A 19,810-nucleotide genomic window follows, 5' to 3' on the forward strand; every position below is an offset into this window, starting at 1 on the left:
GTGAGAGATGTTCTCAGTACAGAGGAATCCGGATAAAAAGGAATGATAATATTACTAATGTGGTATTAGCAGAGCAGAGAGCAGCACTTTATACCAGATTATACTCATTTAGCTAAAACACACACACAGACACACACACAGACACACACACAGACACGGACACGGACACACAGACACACAGACACAGACACACAGACACAGACACACAGACACAGACACACAGACACAGACACACACAGACACACACAGAGACACACACACACACAGACACACAGACACAGACACACACAGAGACACAGACACAGACACAGACACACACACAGACACAGACACACACACAGACACAGACACACACACACACACACACACACACACACAGACACACACACACAGACACACACACACAGACACACACACACAGACACACACACACACACACAGACACACACACAGACACAGACACACACACAGACACACACACAGACACACAGACACACACACACACAGACACAGACAGACACACAGACACACACAGACACACACACACACACACAGACACACACACACACACAGACACACACACACAGACACACACACACAGACACACACACACAGACACACACACACAGACACACACACAGACACAGACACACACACACACACACACACACACACACACACAGACACACACACACAGACACACACACACACACAGACACACACACAGACACAGACACACACACAGACACACACACAGACACACAGACACACACACACACAGACACAGACAGACACACAGACACACACAGACACACACACACACACACACACACACACAGACACACACACACACACAGACACACACACACAGACACACACACACAGACACACACACACAGACACACACACACAGACACACACAGAGACACAGACACACAGACACACACACACAGACACACAGACACAGACACACACACAGACACACACACAGACACACAGACACACACACACACACACACACACACACACACACACACACACACACACACACACACACACAGACACACACACACAGACACACAGACACACACACACAGACACACAGACACAGACACACACACTCTTTACTATACTAGTGAGGCCTGCCAATGTTTTTATATTATTGTAGCCTACCCTAACATATCCGCAATCATAACCATACTAAACCTACAGCGATCCTTACCTTCACTAACACTCACATGTAGCTTTATTCTAAACCCTAACCATTTACATACTGAACCCAACCTTAATCTAAACAACAATTATTTTAATCCATAACCTAACCTTAACCCTAAACATGAGGGTACTAACTCTAGACTACAGTTTACCCTAACAATCATACACCCCTGATCATTTTCCATTATAAATCATTGGTTATTCGAATCATTAACAAGTATTTATTTAAAAAGTAAAATGAAGGATTCACAGAACGTGTGCAATAATTATTTAAACTAAATTAGACAGGTGCATAAACTTGGGCACCCTTGTCGTTTTATTGATTTGAATATATTGAGCACTAAATATTTGAACACAACATTTGTTTGGTAAGCTCATTGACCCTTGACCTACATACACAGGTAAATCCAATTAGGAGAAACAGTTAAGGTGCGAATTGCAAGTTTTTTACCTCTTTGTGTGGTCTGATTTAAAGCGGGCTCTCCATCTCCAACTGGAGATATTTTGTGAGAAAAATGGCCAAAATACCTTTAACCAGAAGTCAGACTCTCACCGGAATCTACAGGAAGCGTTTAAAGGCTGCTATTTTTACTGATTTTTTTACTGATTTACTGAATATTGATGTATTTTTTCTGTTAATTTAATTCTGCCTAATTTTGTTAGTAATTTAGTTTGTTTCTAATTATTGCACACTTTCTGTAAATTCTATAAACTTTTTTCTTTTTCACTCAAATATCTATGTGTTCATCTGTTATGATATATTTAACGGAAATTGCAGATCTGAGCAACCAATGATTTATAAGAGAAAATCAACAAAATTATGGTGCACAAACTTTTTTATACCACTGTCACTGTCAATTCATAGTTTTAAAAACACTCTGATTTATTTTATACTGTCTGATTAATGGGGGAGTCCAAACACGCACACACACAGACACACATGTGAATGGACTTAGTAGAGTCACAGCAGGACACTCTCACCATCCATTAAGCTCTCAGTGTTTTACTCCAGCACTCACTAAATGAGTCTGTGTGTAATTTGCTTTTATTGGCTAAACGTTTTCTACACTATCAGCTCCACACAGTGGCCACAGTCTGTAACTGCATGCTCTATGCTGTACAGGGCTTGTTTGTCTTCAAATAAACATCTAGACCCGACCAACTGACCACTGACCTGTACCACAGGGTGAGGGGGCTGCTGAACAGTCTCCTCCCCTCCCACATCATCCAGCATTGCTGTGGCAACGAAACTGAAACCACGGAACAGCTTATGAGCGTCTGCACTCGGGGGAACACCAGGAGAGTCTGTATAAAGGGAAAAAAAAGAATATCACTATCAAAAGAATCATAAAAACACATGATCATCTGACAAAATGAATGCAATCATATTCTCACATAAATGCTTAGCTCCAAAATAAAAAGCCATTCCTACACTGTAGAGACAGAGCAGGTGTCCCAAAACTTTTGTCCAAAAAATGTGTTAACTTCTTTAGACCAGTTTAGCCTGCTAAAGTTACGGGGGTTGTTTTTAGAATAACACAGCCAATCAAAACTGAGCTCATTTACATAGCTCAGTGTCAAAGACAGTAACTAAACAGCCTAAACCAGTTTCATTTTATGGAATAAAAATAAAATAAAATATGAATCATTACTGTTGTAGAAGATCAATGGGATAAATCACAAAAAGTAAGGTATGCTCTTTAATAACACACTGCCAATACCTCACATCTGCCTCACCTTTAGGGGTTCGTGAGGTGAACTCTGAATCGAAGTAGAACGTGTCATCAGGTCGAGCCACGGCCGGCCTAAAGGGAGGCTTAATCTCCCTACGGAACAGTTTCTGAAAAACACACACACAAACTATTGTTTCCTACAGCACAGTAATTACATCAGATTTACACCCAGTAACCATTTAACACAGATCATCCTCCACTGTGTTTATCAGAGTAAAGATACGTTCCTAACACCCTGTATTAAGGCTGTTTGGACATATACTTTTTCACTGTGGTTAAAGACCCATTAAGGATTATATTGTAGTTCCCCATTACATGATGAGGATGTATCATCAGAAGGAAACATGCTGAGTTTAAGCAGTGGCATGTCTTGCCAGCAGAGCCTTAGCCAGCATGTTCTTATTTGTACTGTGCCTTACATCAAATTACTCTGTGTGGGATGTGCCCTCCAAATCTTTTCTGTGAATGGGGATGTTGATTATGGGGTGCTAAATTGGTGGGTCGTGAGATAGGCTTAAAGGAACAATCAGTACTGAATAGCGAATTCTGATCCACTTCTGCCTCCCCAGATCCCAGACTCACATGGGTTGCCAGATTGCCACACAGTGGCAAGCGACAACGGGTCTTGCTCTGTAGCTGATCTTTAAATATATACGTTTCAGTGTCCAATTTGTCTCTAATACACTAGTGGTGATGGTAAATTACCTAGAGTACTACATAAAAAATGTCTTTAATGTCAATATTTTATTATTGTCTTAATATTTATTTATCTCACTGGAAGACATTTAAGTAGAATTTAATGAAAATATCATCCTGCATGTGTGAATGTTTCCTTTAATATGTTTTGTAATTTTATATAGGTACGTCAACCATCAAATTGTCCTGCTAAATCTGTCTAGAGCCTTAAACTACAACATTTTTCACACTATAAGACTCAGTGCGCCTTATGTAGGAATTTTATCCATCAGGTTGTAAGGAGGGGTAAAGCCGGTCCGCTGAAGTACAGCGTTATACAAGAGTTCTAGTTTAGTTCTCCAGCAGTATTAGATGTATTGGTCTGCGTGTTTACCGTGTTAAAACAAGCTACGTAGGACTAACCAGTAGCTAATACTGCCCTGTTTACCGGAACACTCAGTTTCTCAGAGTAGCGCTGTTGGCCGGCATTAGCCACTAACGGCTATGGTTAACTCCTAATGCTAATACTGCTGCTGCACCAAGCCTTAGTAGAAATCTGGAAATCTAAGCTTACTGTAAAATAAATGGAAGTGCTCTACCCACCCAAATAAACAGTTTTCCAGAGAGAAATCTGTGTAGATTAATATCCAGTGCTCATTTGACTTTAAAAGACATTTTTAAGAAGTACAGTTTTGTTTACTTAGTTTAGCTTGGCTTTACAGGTTTTGCCACTCTGAGTGAGATCTGCTGTATTAGAAGGAAAACATAGCGACAAACCTGTTCCTTACTAGTGTCACAAAATGTGCCTTATAATCCAGTGCGTCTTATGTAGGAAAATAGACCAGAAAATAGGCGTTCATTGAATTATGATCCAGTGCGCCTTACGGTGTGAAAAATATTGTAGTCATTAGTTGCAGTTCCTAAGTTTACTCTGTATAACTTTTCTGTTTTTGTTAATTAATGAATTATCTTAATCTCACATTCCAGTCGATGGTAAAGAAGAAGGCATGGCGTTTGATCTCCTCAGCCCCATCAGCACCAGAGCCTACACACACACACAAGCAAAAAACACTCATAGTGAATATATGTAATATTTATTTTAGAGTGTGTGTGTGCGTGCATGTGTGTGTGTGTTGTGTGTGTGAGCATGGGTGTGTCTGTTACCAAGTCTGTTTGTGGGGTTCCTCTTGAACAGTGCTCTCAGAAGGCTCTGAGCTTCAGCACTCAGAAACTGAGGCATTCCCAACCTCGCTCTACCGAGAGAGAGAGGGAGAGGGAGAGAGGGAGAGAGAGAGGGAGAGAGAGGTTAAATAATAATAATGTTAATAAAAACCATTGTTAAGATCAAATACAGAAAAGAGAAAAGGTGTCAAATTTAAGTGGAGGTGGGTGGAGCTTGATAGGGGTGAGGTTTGATAAAGCAAGTAATGTGAGTGTAGCAGTTCTAGGTTCTAGATTCAGCTCTGTGTTTGTAGAACAGTGTAGAACAGGGAGCTTACTTCAGAATGAGGTTCATTGTCTCCTTTCGGTCCTTCCCTTGGAACGGCAGAGAGCCTGTTAGCATCTCAAACTGAAACACACACACACACAGATGAGTCAAAACATTATGACCACACCCACATGAATATGAGCTGATGTGTAGATGATGTGGATGTGGGGAAAGGGCAGAGTGGAGCCCTAAACCACTCGATGGGTAAACAACCACAGATATCATCTTCAGAGGTGTATAAAAGGAGCTGTTTATTATATACTTTAACTGCCTAATCCTGTGATTTCAATACAACCTTCATCCAAGGATTATTTTCATCTATCAACTTTCTAATTTATAATCAGAAAATGATGAAACAAGTTGCCACTGGTCCTGCCTGAATCTGTGATGTCTCAATTTTGATCCATTCACACTCTGCTCTTAATGGTGCAATGTGCAATTAATGAAGTTTGGCCACCAGGCTGCTCCAATTTAGCCATGAAACCTCCCACACTAAAATGACAGGTGTTTCAGTTATATTATCCAATCCCTCTACATTGGGCTAAACCAACAAAAGAATTATAAAGTCCTGTAAGCAAGGGACATTCAGTCCTCCCCTGCTTTTCTCAATAGAGAGCTGTTCTGGTGGGATATAAAGGAATAACAGCGTACTGGGCAAGTGGTCATACTGTTTTAGCTGATGGGTGTATCACTTATCATCATCTTTAAACCAGTTCACAGGAAGTTCGGTTCCTTTCTTGTTAAGAGTGCTTTAGAGATTGTTTAAAGGAAGTTATTTGTTCTCACACTCGCCCTTCTTCCACACACACACACACACACACACACACACATCTACACACACATCTACACACGCACACACACATCTACACACACACACACACACATCTACACACACACACTCACACACACACTCACACACATGGAGCTGCACCACCAAAATGTTTTGATTAGATTTTAAAGGAGTGTAATTGAATGGTCTTCATACCATCAGTACCCCAAATGACCACCAGTCAGCGCTGTGGATGTGACCCTGCCTGTTCACCACCTCCGGGGCCATGTACTCCACCGTCCCACAGAATGAATACGCCTTCTTCTCAAGGTCTATAGCCTCCTTACACAGGCCAAAATCTAAACACACACACACACACACACACACACAGAAGGAGTTAGACAGGGTGTTCATAAACATTTGGACATCCAGTGTACATCACACTAATACGTAGTATACATTGCATTACATACAAATAATGTATATTTGGCCTGTCTGTTGTACACCTATTTTACCCTTGGTAAACACCTTTATAATTATCAAGGTTGTATGTGTGTGTGTGTGTGTGTGTCTTTGTGTTACCTGTGAGTTTGATGTGTCCTTCTTCATCCAGTAGGATGCTGAAACAGAGCAGTAAGTTAGAGTTACTAAATCTGTTGGACATTTACACTGTCTGTCTTAGAGTAACTGAGTCTCATTAAATGAGTAAATAAATATGTGAGTTGAATTCATAATAAGTGATAAATACAGTGAATTGACCAAATAAACGAGTTAAACAACAATTTGTAGTTTAATGAGAGATTACTGGATGGAGAGATGTATCTGGATAGGGTCTGAGACAGGAGTAAATTTTAAAATTTTATTTAAAATAAATAATCACTCCAGTAAAGTATAAATAACCAACATTTCAAGTAACAACAATTATTTGTAATTCATTACTTGACACTTCTGTAGGTAAAAGAGTGAGTGAGTGAATCAATGAGTGAAGGAGTGATGGAGTGAGGGAGTGAGTGAGTGAGTGAGGGAGTGAATGAGTGAGTGAGTGAAAGAGTGAGTGAGGGAGTGAGTGAGGGAGTGAGTGAATGAGTGAGTGAGTGAAAGAGTGAGTGAGGGAGTGAGTGAGGGAGTGAGTAAGGGAGTAAGGGAGTGAGTGAATGAGTGAGTGAGTGAAAGAGTGAGTGAATGAGTGAGTGAGTGAGGGAGTGAGTAAGGGAGTGAATGAGTGAGTGAGTGAAAGAGTGAGTGAGGGAGTGAGTGAGTGAGTAAGGGAGTGAGGGAGTGAGTGAGGGAGTGAGTGAATGAGGGAGTGAGTGAGTGAGTGAATGAGTGAGTGAGTGAGTGAAAGAGTGAGTGAGGGAGGGAGTGAGTAAGGGAGTAAGGGAGTGAGTGAATTTGTAGTTTAATGAGAGATTACTGGATGGAGAGATGTATCTGGATAGGGTCTGAGACAGGAGTAAATTTTAAAATTTTATTTAAAATAAATAATCACTCCAGTAAAGTATAAATAACCAACATTTCAAGTAACAACAATTATTTGTAATTCATTACTTGACACTTCTGTAGGTAAAAGAGTGAGTGAGTGAATCAATGAGTGAAGGAGTGATGGAGTGAGGGAGTGAGTGAGTGAGTGAGGGAGTGAGTGAATGAGTGAGTGAAAGAGGGAGTGAGTGAGTGAGGGAGTGAGGGAGTGAGTGAATGAGTGAGGGAGTGAGTGAATGAGTGAGTGAGTGAGGGAGTGAGTGAATGAGTGAGTGAGTGAGTGAAAGAAGGAGTGAGTGAGTGAGTGAGTGAGTGAGTGAGGGAGTGAGTGAAAGAGGGAGTGAGTGAGTGAGTGAGGGAGTGAGTGAGTGAGGGAGTGAGTGAGTGAAAGAGGGAGTGAGTGAGTGAGTGAGTGAGGGAGTGAGTGAGGGAGTGAGTGAGGGATTGAGTGAGTGAGTGAGTGAATGAGTGAGTGAGTGAGTGATTGAGGGAGTGAGTAAGGGAGTGAGGGAGTGAGTGAGTGAGTGAGTGAGTGAGTGAGGGAATGAGGGAGTGAGTGAATGAGGGAGTGAGTGAGGGAATGAGGGAGTGAGTGAGGGAATGAGGGAGTGGGTGAGTGAGGGAGTGAGTGAGTGAGGGAGTGAGTGAGGGAGTGAGGGAGTGAATGAGTGAGGGAGTGAGGGAGGGAGGGATTGAGTGAGTGAATGAGTGAGGGATTGAGTGAGTGAGTAAGGGAGTGAGTGAGGGAGTGAGTGAGGGAGTGAGTGAAGGATTGAGTGAGTGAGTGAGTGAATGAGTGAGTGAGTGAGGGATTGAGTGAGTGAGTAAGGGAGTGAGGGAGTGAGTGAGGGAATGAGGGAATGAGGGAGTGAGTGAGTGAGGGAGTGAGTGAGGGAATGAGGGAGTGAGTGAGGGAATGAGGGAGTGGGTGAGTGAGGGAGTGAGTGAGGGAATGAGGGAGTGAGTGAGTGAGTGAGGGAGTGAGTGAGGGAATGAGGGAGTGAGTGAGGGAATGAGGGAGTGGGTGAGTGAGGGAGTGAGGGAGTGAGTGAGTTACTGAGGGATTGAGTGAGTGAGTGAGTAAGGGAGTGAGTAAGTGAGTGAGTAAGGGAGTGAATTAGTGAGTGAGGGAGTGAGTGAGGGAGTGAGTGAGGGAGTGAGTAAGGGAGTGAGTAAGGGAGTGAATTAGTGAGTGAGGGAGTGAGTGAGGGAGTAAGTCAGTGAGTAGTGAGGGAGTGAGTGAGTGAGTGAGTGAGTAAGGGAGTGAGTGAGGGAGTTAGTGAGTGAGTGAGGGAGTTAGTGAGTGAGGGAGTGAGTAAGGGAGTGAGGGAGTGAGTGAGGGAGTGAGTGAATGAGTGAGTGAAAGAGTGAGTGAGGGAGTGAGTGAGGGAGTGAGTAAGGGAGTAAGGGAGTGAGTGAATGAGTGAGTGAGTGAAAGAGTGAGTGAGGGAGTGAGTAAGGGAGTAAGGGAGTGAGGGAGTGAGTAAGGGAGTGAGGGAGTGAGTGAGAGAGTGAGTGAATGAGTGAGTGAGTGAGGGAGTGAGTAAGGGAGTGAGTGAGTGAGTGAATGAGTGAGTGAGTGAAAGAGTGAGTGAGGGAGTGAGTGAGTGAGTAAGGGAGTAAGGGAGTGAGGGAGTGAGTGAGGGAGTGAGTGAATGAGGGAGTGAGTGAGTGAGTGAGTGAATGAGTGAAAGAGTGAGTGAGGGAGGGAGTGAGTAAGGGAGTAAGGGAGTGAGTGAATGAGTGAGTGAAAGAGTGAGTGAGTGAGGGAGTGAGTAAGGGAGTAAGGGAGTGAGGGAGTGAGGGAGTGAGTGAATGAGGGAGTGAGTGAGTGAGTGAGTGAAAGAGTGAGTGAGGGATTGAGTGAGGGAGTGAGTAAGGGAGTAAGGGAGTAAGGGAGTGAGGGAGTGAGTGAATGAGGAGAGTGAGTTCAGTACTTCTCAGGTTTGAGGTCTCTGTAGATGATGCCCAGGCTGTGCAGGTGATCCAAACCCAGAGCTAACTCCGCCAGATAGAACTTCACATCCTCTTCTGTAAACATCACCTAACACACACACACACATATATATATAGTACAGTAAGTGCAGTAGAGAGCGATGCAGTGTTGTAATTTTCGGCTCTGTTAGTGTAAGCTGAAGGTGCTGCTGTACCTCTTTTGATAATCTAGTGAACAGATCTCCACCACGCAGGAAGTCCAGAATTAAATACAGCTTCCCCTCCGTCTGAAAGGCTGAACACACACAATTATTCAATAAAGTAAACAATAAATGTTATATATGTATAATAATTTTTAAAACCATTATATTTTATACGGTTATTACTTATATTTTATACATTTACATACTCCCATGCAATGAAGCAATAAAGCAATTTGTATACATAGAGAGAGAAGAGCATTTGCTTACTGACCATAATGAAGTTTGACCACAAAAGGGTGATTGACGTCTGCCAGGATGTTTCTTTCCATCTTGGTTCGAACTCGATCTCTTACTGGAAAAGCAAAATCAAGCAAAGAAAACCAACGTGATAAAAAAAAAACGTTAGAATTAAAACCTAAAAATTACTTTTAATGTATATTTAGTGTCATGTAATAGTTATAAATACTAAATCTGTAATTAATAATTAAATTAAATTTATACTTAACTGAACTTCTTAGCAGTATGTTGTGTTTACATCACTATATACTGAATAAAAATAGAAGCAAAAAGAGAGACTACTGCTCCTAAAAGACCAGAAGCCGAATGTTTTTCCCCATGAATTTACAGTTTGTCCAGTAAGTGTAAAATATCAACAGTACAATAAGATAATTTAAGTTCTGCTACAGCTCTGCTAACTCATGTAGTGGAGAGAAAGGGTGGCGTGCAGGTCCTGCACATGCCCGTCTCTTCCAGCCAAGGCTGTCAATCACTTCATTCTTAAACTTAGTTTAATCTTTACATTTTTATTTTTCCCAGACATCTGAACAATCAGCCTAAATCACTTTAGTGTGAACTCCAACTGAACTACACTGAATTAAACACACACATCAAAACAAAACAAAGCAAAAGAAAGAAATGAAGAACAGAGGGAGAGAAGATGAAGGTGGTGAAGATGTTGCTAAAACCACAAACAGCCTCTTGTGCAGAGTCTCAAACCACACACACATTCACACACTCACACACTCACAGCTGTGTAACCGCTGCCTCAGTGCCCTATGAGTAAACAGGCTTCAGAAGTAGAGAGAAACAAACTGAGCCAAAACAAGAGAGAAACAGGGTGTGTGGTGGTCTCAGTCAAGAGTGTGTGTGTGTGTGTGTGTGTGTGTGTGGGTGTGCGGGTATTTAAGCGTGGGAAAGAATGAGAATGTGGGAGTATAAGATGGATGTAAGACTGAAAGTGTGTCTTAAATACAGTAGTCGTTTAATAACACACTGAACACACACTCCTGTAGGTGTTAAACACATCCAGAACACAGGAGTGCATCTGAAAACAATCAGAACTGCAGGTTTTTTATCCAAAAATTAAAGTTGAACTCAAACTGTAAATGTGCATGTATGTACCGCTTCACAGGACAGTCAGGAGTTGCAGGACAGCCTTTTATTTCAGAAACTAAATATGGTTCCAGACTAGGGCTGCACGATAGATCTTTTAAGCATCGTAATCACGATGTGCGCATGTGCAATAGTCACAATGCAGGATGTGCGAATTCACTTAAAGCAATTAAATGCGTTAAACACGTTACACATGTCTCAATGTTTTGATTCTTGACACAAGAAGTAGATACACAGCGCTGTCTCTGTGTCTGTGTGAGTGACAGGCTGCTGCTGCCTGAGAAGCGTGAGGGGAAGCACGAGGGAGGCAGGAGTAAACGCGAGGTGACCGCATGGCCTCCATCCACATGGCTGGCCACGTGCTTGTAGACGCAAAAAGCTGTGCACCTCAGTTCAGCACAGTTTTTTTGCAGATATTTCCAGTTATAGCTGAATTCATGCTTTTAATTCCAGAAAAACACTCTTTTTTATCTTTTAAAAAGCCATTTAAATGCCTAATTAAAAGGAAGATTTATTTCGTTGTTTTTCTCTGGTTGTCCGAACGCGACAACATGCGTGTGGGGGCAGAGCTGGTAACGTCATGAGCCCTGCATTGTTTAATATAGCATTATATATATCCCTGGAAAAAGAATATTTGCAAAGTACATTTTTCTCAATGTCATGCAGCCCTATTCCAGACAAGGCCTAAAAGACAGGCCCCCTCACTCATTACTTGCTGGGGTATTCAGATATGTAATTTACCTATTACAACGTTTCCTTCCGGTTTCTGAAATAAAAGGGTGACCTGTGACCCTTTGTATATACACAAACACAAGTGTGTGTGTCTGTGTGTGTGTGTGTGTTTGTGTTTTTACCTTTGAGTGTGGCTTTCCTGAGAACCTTCATAGCGTAGAGCTGATTACTGTCAGGAGGTGTAATCTTCCGCACTAGAAACACCTGCGCAAAAAAAATTCAACCCAAAATAAAAATCTCAGCCAAAAATATATCACTGAGGTCACTGTAAAGTCCAACGTTTAAAAATAATGCTGATCATCATTAGGCCGGTCATGATAATGGACAATATATTCTCCCAGGATTTATTTCAATAAATGCAAATTTCCCCATTGAGGGATTAATAAAGGTTTATTCTTAGAAAAAATAGGAAAATATATAAATAAAAATGTGTAAATATTTTACACAAATACATAAAATAAAACATTATTTAAATAAAGTTGGCAAAGCAGATCAATTACGTTAACATTAATTGGATAGGCTTAAAAACTTTATTTGTATAATATTTATTATTTTTAAACACAGTGCTGGAGTGTAGATCAGGTAGGTGGCTTTGGGTCCACGGAAGCTCTGGATGACTGAGTATGGTAGGGTAAATAACTGACTGACTGACCACATGTTTTCAATGAGAACAGGGCATGTGGAGTCAGACGATGTGCACTTAAAGCACTGAGGTTTGGTCTGACTTGCATTTGAACAGAAGTTACAGATATCAGGGTATCGCCTGATTAAATGATATGAAAGACTACAGCATCAGTAAAACTATATTGTTTGTGTATGTGTCTGTATGTGTGTGTGTGTGTGTGTGTTGCCTGCTACAGTGGCTAAAAACAATATCCGCTAAAGTACAGGCATGTGTATGTAATGGGCAATATCGAATGGAGTAAAACCCATTGAAATAATGTTTATTTATAATACAATAAGTCAATAGGGTAATTATAGCGACAGGCCTAGGTAATCATCATCATATTGTTTTATTTTAAGGTCATGATAAAGATTACGGTTAGGAATGATTTATGATTAGAACAGAAATCAGAAAATAATTTTAACTACACAAATTCACATCATGTCCAGAAATCTAATTTCTGACCTGACAGTCAAATAAAAAAAAATTGACCAGTCTGAAAACCCTGCCCATAATTTGTGATGTACTGAGTTTATAATGGTGCTCAGTGCACCATGGCTGATGACTGCATCGAGATTTTAAGAGGATGGCCATGGGGATGGGTTTTGCATATTAAGCATTAGGAGGTTATAATTAAAACTGTTTAGAGAATGTTTAGTATAATATAGAAATGTGTGTGTGTGTGTGTGTGTGTGTGTGTGTGTTTTCATACCTTGCCGAAAGACCCCTGGCCCAACACCTTGAGCAACTCGAACTGGGATGGGTCTGCTTTCTCCGCCCCCTCTTTAACCACATGTGTGATGTTAATCTCTTTGATGACATCATCATCCTGCAAAAGGACACATTTTTGGTTAGGTTTTATAAAGGAAGCTTTATTTTAATAACTCAACATTATTTTGGAAACAAATAAAAATTTAATAAAACCTAGACACAGGATTTAAAATAAAACAATAAGGAACAAAGTAAATTACAATATCAAAAGTCAAGGACATAATAGGGATAAACATAAAAATTAAGAGAACAGTAAGAGAGAGGCCAGAATTTTAAACAGAATAAACTCCAAAATAAAAATGAAAGGACAGTTTAAAGCCCAAATTTAAAATGTAAAATATAATAAAGTCCTTATCTCTAGTTTCCCCCCAAAAAAAACAAACAAAAAAAACCCTACTGCATCACTTCATGGCTTCATTGTGTCCAGATTAACATCACAATTTCCATGATCTAATTCATGGAACCAGCATCATAGGTTCTTATTCACATTAACAGCATATCAGCCTGGAAACCCCCATTATCACCAGTCAGATTATCAGCTGCAGTCTGCGGTTTGGAGCTGTGTGACACCAGAAGCACCTCCCGCTTCTTAAGACCAGACCAAAAGCATGCAAGAAGAGAATAGTGACAGTGTTTGTTAGCAATATTAGCCTAGCATCTCCCATTGTGGACCAAATAAGTCTGGTCAACTGGTATTAGATTGTTTAACCTGTTCCTTTAGGTGAAATGAAGCACAGGTGCTTGGTGGGAAATGGGAGTATAAAATATAAACATGTGCATATTTAGGGCTTTTTTTACACCTGAACGTGTGGACCAGTATGCGAATCACAGTCTGTATGCATCGTTTACATTAGGTCCAGATAGTTTTGATTTCACACTGCAGTTCAGCAACAAACTGAAGAACTGCGCGCTGTGTTCAGTTATCTTCACCTGTGTGTGCTGACACTGATTGGTTTGTAGAAGGGCATGTTGTGTTAACAATGTAATAAGTTGTCTTTCCAGTTATTGTGCTAAATTCTGCCTCGCTACAAAAATCCTCTGAGTGCATGTGCATCATTCAGCAGAGAATTCCGCTGGATAGTCTTTATTAATACACCCATTAGAGCTCTGAGAAACATATAATATAATATAACAAATAACATATAATAAATGAGATCAGATGCGGTGACACACACACACACACACACACACACACACAGGAACCAGCAGAGGAACTCCACCTCGCAGCACAGTTACGGGAAACGAGCCTACTTCACCATTTAAACCACAGTGTCAAATAACTCAAAATAATCTCGCTGTACAGAGGGATTTAAATACACACTACTTTACTATCACCAGCACAGGCTGTCTATCAGAACCCCGGCTCTACAGCTACGATTACTGGCCACTTTATTTCAAATGCCAGCCTTACATTTACCCTTATTGGCCACTGACTTGGAAACCCAGCATTACAGTTGCCCTTAATAGCCACTGGAATACCCAGCTTTACAGATGCACTTACTGGACAAATTAACTGTAAATCTTGCACCACACTGTATTGAAAACCCCAGCCTTACTGGTACATTTCAAACAAGTCAAACAAGACCAATTTAAATATCTTAACACAATAAGGGTTGGGCAATATCACTTTTTTTTTGTGAAAACATTACTGTGGTATATGCTATTATATGGGACAGGAATTTGCAGGAACTGCTTAAAGTCCTATGTTTACATGGCTGCAAAATAATTAAATGTTGGGTTATTTTTTTAACAGAAAATTTATTAAATACAACATTCAGGCTGTTTACTTATAAACGTTTAGACAAAAAATAACAGGACAACAGGACAGTTATCTAAATAAATAGTGACAGGCTAACCGCTAATAGGCTAACTGCTAACATGCTAGCCCCTTACAGGCTTGCTGCTAACACCTTTGCCCCAGGCTAACTACTAACAGGCTAGCTTACGCTACTGTCTGTGCAACAGTTTTCCAGATAAATAAGGCAAATGAGGAAGTCACACATATTTTGAATCTTGAATATATATGATAAAGCTTTAAACCGTCACACATTCGAGTGAGACTTTTAAGGGATATCTTGCAGACTCCTGTATGCAGGTTTAGTTTACCTTTGCAAATCTCTGAGACAACTTTTTGTATCCTTCCCCTGAACAACTATGTTGAACAATCTTTGTTTTTAGATCATTTGATGTTTTGTTTTGATGAGCCCATGATGCCACTCTTCAGAGGAGATTCAAATAGGAGAACAACTTGCAATTGGCCACCTTAAATACCTTTTCTCATGATTGGATACACCTGGCTATGAAGTTCAAAGCTCAATGAGGTTACCAAACCAATTTTGTGCTTCAGTAAGTCAGTAAAAAGTAGTTAGGAGTATTCAAATCAATAAAATGATAAGGGTGCCCATACTTTTGCACCGGTCAAATTTTGGTTTAATGCATATTGCACATTTTCTGTTAGTACAATAAAACTCATTTCAATCCTGAAATATTACTGTGTCCATCAGTTATTAGATATATCAAACTGAAATGGCTGTTGCAAACACCCAAATATTTAGAACTAAGATTAATAGGGGTGCCCAAACTTTTTCATATGACTGTATAAATTATTCCAGGGCTTACTCCATATGAAGCCTCAGCTTGGTTTTGCAGAGCACCAGCTTGAAGTTGTTCCTAACGCATAGACACCTTCTGACCACTGCCGCAGGGCCAATTTCTTACAGGTTCTGCCAATCAGGTGCCAGTCAGGCAGAAATGGCACCAGAAACTTAAAAAAAGTGTTTTTACAGGAAAAAACACAAAACTTTGTGCTATGTTTAGTTTGACCAAAAAAAAAAAGTGAGTCCTACCAAGGTTTGTTCCTCCAGCTCTGAGGATTTTTTTTTAACACTATTACCTCGACTTGGTCACCTGCGTTGTTTTGTGTTATGTTTTGTTGATTTTTTTCATATTATTGCATTATTGGTTAATATTGCTAATGAGTTTGACTGCACTGAACCTTTACTTGCCACTTACCGCTACCCATATACAAACACAGGCAGCCATAGAGAAAACAGAGTGAGAGCAGCCAAGTCACGCCAAACAAAGTGTGTTTTCCTTCTAATTGTGCTGATATCACATTAAAATTAACCACCTCCACTTAGTTACACTTTGAGTCGAGTGTTTGACACCTTTTAAAAGACGTAAACACCCACAGATCACATCCTCATCACATCTCAGTACTGCTCCTCCTCTCACATCGAAACTAACAGCTGCCCTGACCCAGTCCTAATCACACAACACTACAGGCTGAACCCATCTAAGACCAGGTATCAGAACCAGTCCAATACCAGCAAGACACCACTAAACTATTAGACCAGTGTAAGACAATATTTTTAAATATAGTCATTGATCTTTTTTTATTACAGTAACAGTGTACAAAACTTCCTCTACCATGTTTGGAAGGTGCGAGTTTTTTTTTTCTACGCTGACATGCCAAAAGTAATGGGACAGCAGGTGTTGCCTCACATAAAATTAATTTCTACCATCTATACCATAAGGTTCTTCTTTTTAATCTTTATTAAACCAGGTTGTTTATGGAACCAAATTGGTTCTTCTATGGCATCCCTTAAAGAAGCACTAACTCTTAAGAGAGTGTAGACTTATGTAATAGTGTCTGTGTGCGTGCATGTTGTGTACTGACCATCCACTGCCTCTGTTCGCATGTTGAAGCGGTGCTGGATGCAGTTAATGATGCGGTGGCAGCTGTGCTGCTATTGGCCTCCACCAGTGGACAGAAGTTAGAGCCATTAGGGTCGTTAGCGCCGTTAGTCAGCGCTTTCCGCTGTTGTCTTTTAAACAGGTAGAGTGTGAGCACCTGCCTCAGCTTAAACTTCCCTCTCTCTTTCTCTCTCTCCATCTCTTCATCTCTCCACCAGTCCGGGGTTCCCACAGTCACCTCCTCTATCTGCCTCCTGCTATGGTTAATCTGACGGACCTCGGCATCTCTCTCTCACAACACTAACTGACTACCGCTCGCCCAGCTTCACACAACTCACACTACAACTCGTACTGCTGCAGCGCGAGAGCGAGTGTGAGAGCCTGAACGAGGGATGTGAAATGTAGTTAGACAGGAAGGAAGAGGTTGAAGGGGAGGGAGAGAGAGAGATAGAGAAACTTACTGAACTGAAAGAAACATACAGGAGATGGAGAAAGAAAGAAAGTAAGAGAAAATGCTAAAAAATAAGCTAGATATGTAGAGACAGAGAGAGAGAAAGAAAGAGAGAGAGAGAAAGAGAGAGAGAAAGAGAGAGAGAGAGAGAGATGATGGTGATTGACAGAGAAAAAAGAAATAGGCCAGAGTTAGTGATGGTAGAGAAAGTGAGATAGAGATGAAGGGGAAGGGTAAAGTGGTAGAGAGGGTAAAGACAAAGGTAGAGAGAGTGAGGGTGATTGTAAAAGAGAGTATTAACGTTTGTGGTTGACCGTTGACCGATGGAGGTTTTCACTCTTTTCAGTCATTTAAGGTTACATTTAATCTGCCATCTTCTACCTATTTTGTGTATTTGCATATAAGATCAGCACTCAAAGCATATATGGGCCCAAGGGGCTCTCAAATAGCAACTCATCCAATGGTGAAATAGATACAACCTCATTTACCTTTAAGAGGATGTGTTGCTAGGATTTATCACAAGCCTCTACAAACCCCCTTTCTATTACCACCTTAGGTTAAAATTCAAATGTACTATTACTGCCATAAATGTAACACCTTTGCTTCTCGTATGTTCTGGGTATGTCCTGTAATTATACAATTTTGGAGATATGTGAACACAGTGTTGTCTGATATTCTTAAAACAGAATACAATTGGGATCCATGCTTTTGTCTCCTGAATGATAACTCCAACTTGGAGTTGAAGATGATACAGTGCAAGCTATTGTTCTCTGGATTTACTGCTGCTAAAGAGACAATTCTACAAAACTGGATTACACCTGGCCTTTACATGGAATCATTTTGGGTGTTTAATCTACTGAATATAGCAAAACTTGAATGTACCATAACTCGACTTCACCATGCTAAGCCCTGTTAAAACATGACAGACTTTTGTGCTGAATATTTTGGATTTTCTTGGAAAGTATGCTTTGAATACGGACACTTTCTCCTATTTATCTCTATCTGTGAAGATTGTGCCCATAGATATTTGTCACTCATGCTCCTTTTTATTTTGCATTCACTCTTTCTGCCCGTCTGCTGCTCCCCATACAAATCCTTAATCACAAAAAAGAAAAAGAGTAAGATGTAAAAAAGAAAGAGAATAAAGATAGAAAGAACAAATAATTACACATAGTAATGAAGAGAGAGAGTGAGAGAGAGAGTGAGAGAGAGAGAAAGTGAGATGATGGTGATTGAAGTAGAAAAAAGAAAAAGACTGAGGAGTTATGGTAGAGAAAGTGAGAAAGAGATGGAGGAGAAGGGTAAAGTGATAAAGAGGGTAAAGACAGAGGTAGAGACAGTGAGGGTGATTGTAAAAGAAAGAGAGAAAAAGAGTAAGGTGAGAAAGAGAGAGAGAAAGTGAGAGAGAGAGAGAGAGAGAGAGAGAGAGAGAGAGAGAGAGAGAGAGAGAGAGAGAGAGAGAGAGAGAGATTAAAAGTTTAGGGTAGAGTGAACAAGAGAAAGTGAGACTTAATGCTACAGCAGTGCTGTACACTAGAGGGCACCATTTCTCTGTGTATAATAATTAGAGGCTGTGTTACAATTCAACCAGTTCCCTTAAAAGGGTTTTCACAGAATGCTCCCCCCAAAAAATATACAAAAAAACCCAGTTTTTGTTATTGCAGTCCGGAAGCAGGAGTTGTATCACTATGTAGAAGTATAGACACACTTAAAATCCTTTTATTTTCCCAAAAATCGTGAGTGCATCTTATAGACCGTTTCAGAGGAATATTCATGAGCGTAGGAAGTGACGTAGCTGTTCCTAGGACACTTCCGTTTAGCCGTAAAGAGCGTTCAAAACAGTGGACGTAACTTTAACATAATTTAACATGAATGCAAACTTCACCTAATCTGAGAGTCATAAACATTGAAAATCAGGTCAAATTGTTCTTTAAACAAGTAAACTATGGAGGACCAAAAATGACATAAGTATAAATAAACACACATAGAAATGTATAAATATATAAATACATAAATGAATAAATAAATTAATGTTGAAATTAATAAATATATATGTAAATGCACATATAAATGAATAAATAAAAAAATATATGAATAAATAAATAAATACATGCACAAATAATTGTATAGGTAAATAAATTAATAAATACATTTCTTATTTATATATTTATTTATTCATTTATATGTGCATTTATTTATGTCAACATTTATTTATTTATTCATTTATTTATTTAAACATTTATTTATTTATACTTCTGTCATTTTTGGTCCTCCATAGTAAACACGCCTGCTTTCATTTTTCACACTGCGAACCTGCCATGCAGTTACAGTGTCCGCTCACAACTTCTCCCTCTTTCTTATCAATAAATAATGCAGAGTACGTGTTGGACAGCGTTTGACTTGCTCCACCTCACCATACACTATAGTGATGCTTCTCTACTATAGGAACTCATATTCCCAACTTCCACTGAGAAAGTAATTATATGCGCTCAAACTGCGGTACGCTTTCACTGCGTTTCAACAAGATAGTGATCACATCTGGGTAGGTCACATCTGGCAAGCGTTTTAAATCAGACAGCTGTCAGTGTTGGGCACGTTACTTTGAA

General features: G+C 40.2%; 1 protein-coding gene across 4 annotated transcripts in view; it reads right to left on the minus strand.

Moving 5' to 3' along the window:
* The window catches only part of rps6ka1 (ribosomal protein S6 kinase a, polypeptide 1), a 78,489-nt gene that overhangs the window by 8,072 nt on the left and 50,607 nt on the right, over positions 1-19,810 (minus strand). For 3 of the 4 annotated variants that reach the window (XM_049464086.1, XM_049464085.1, XM_049464087.1), the window contains 12 exons: positions 12,999-13,115; positions 11,745-11,826; positions 9,770-9,850; positions 9,511-9,590; positions 9,298-9,404; positions 6,464-6,501; positions 6,098-6,240; positions 5,123-5,193; positions 4,788-4,876; positions 4,604-4,668; positions 2,953-3,055; positions 2,390-2,520 (listed from right to left, as the gene is read on the minus strand). In XM_049464086.1, coding sequence (XP_049320043.1) covers positions 2,390-2,520; positions 2,953-3,055; positions 4,604-4,668; positions 4,788-4,876; positions 5,123-5,193; positions 6,098-6,240; positions 6,464-6,501; positions 9,298-9,404; positions 9,511-9,590; positions 9,770-9,850; positions 11,745-11,826; positions 12,999-13,115 — 1,107 coding nt within the window. Of the gene's footprint in view, positions 1-2,389; positions 2,521-2,952; positions 3,056-4,603; positions 4,669-4,787; positions 4,877-5,122; positions 5,194-6,097; positions 6,241-6,463; positions 6,502-9,297; positions 9,405-9,510; positions 9,591-9,769; positions 9,851-11,744; positions 11,827-12,998; positions 13,116-16,736; positions 17,140-19,810 lie in introns of those variants that run through there. The other variant, XM_049464084.1, reaches the window with a different exon arrangement.

The sequence above is a fragment of the Astyanax mexicanus genome, chromosome 14 (genome assembly GCF_023375975.1).
Source record: "Astyanax mexicanus isolate ESR-SI-001 chromosome 14, AstMex3_surface, whole genome shotgun sequence".
In the NCBI taxonomy this organism is placed as follows: Eukaryota; Metazoa; Chordata; class Actinopteri; order Characiformes; family Acestrorhamphidae; genus Astyanax; species Astyanax mexicanus.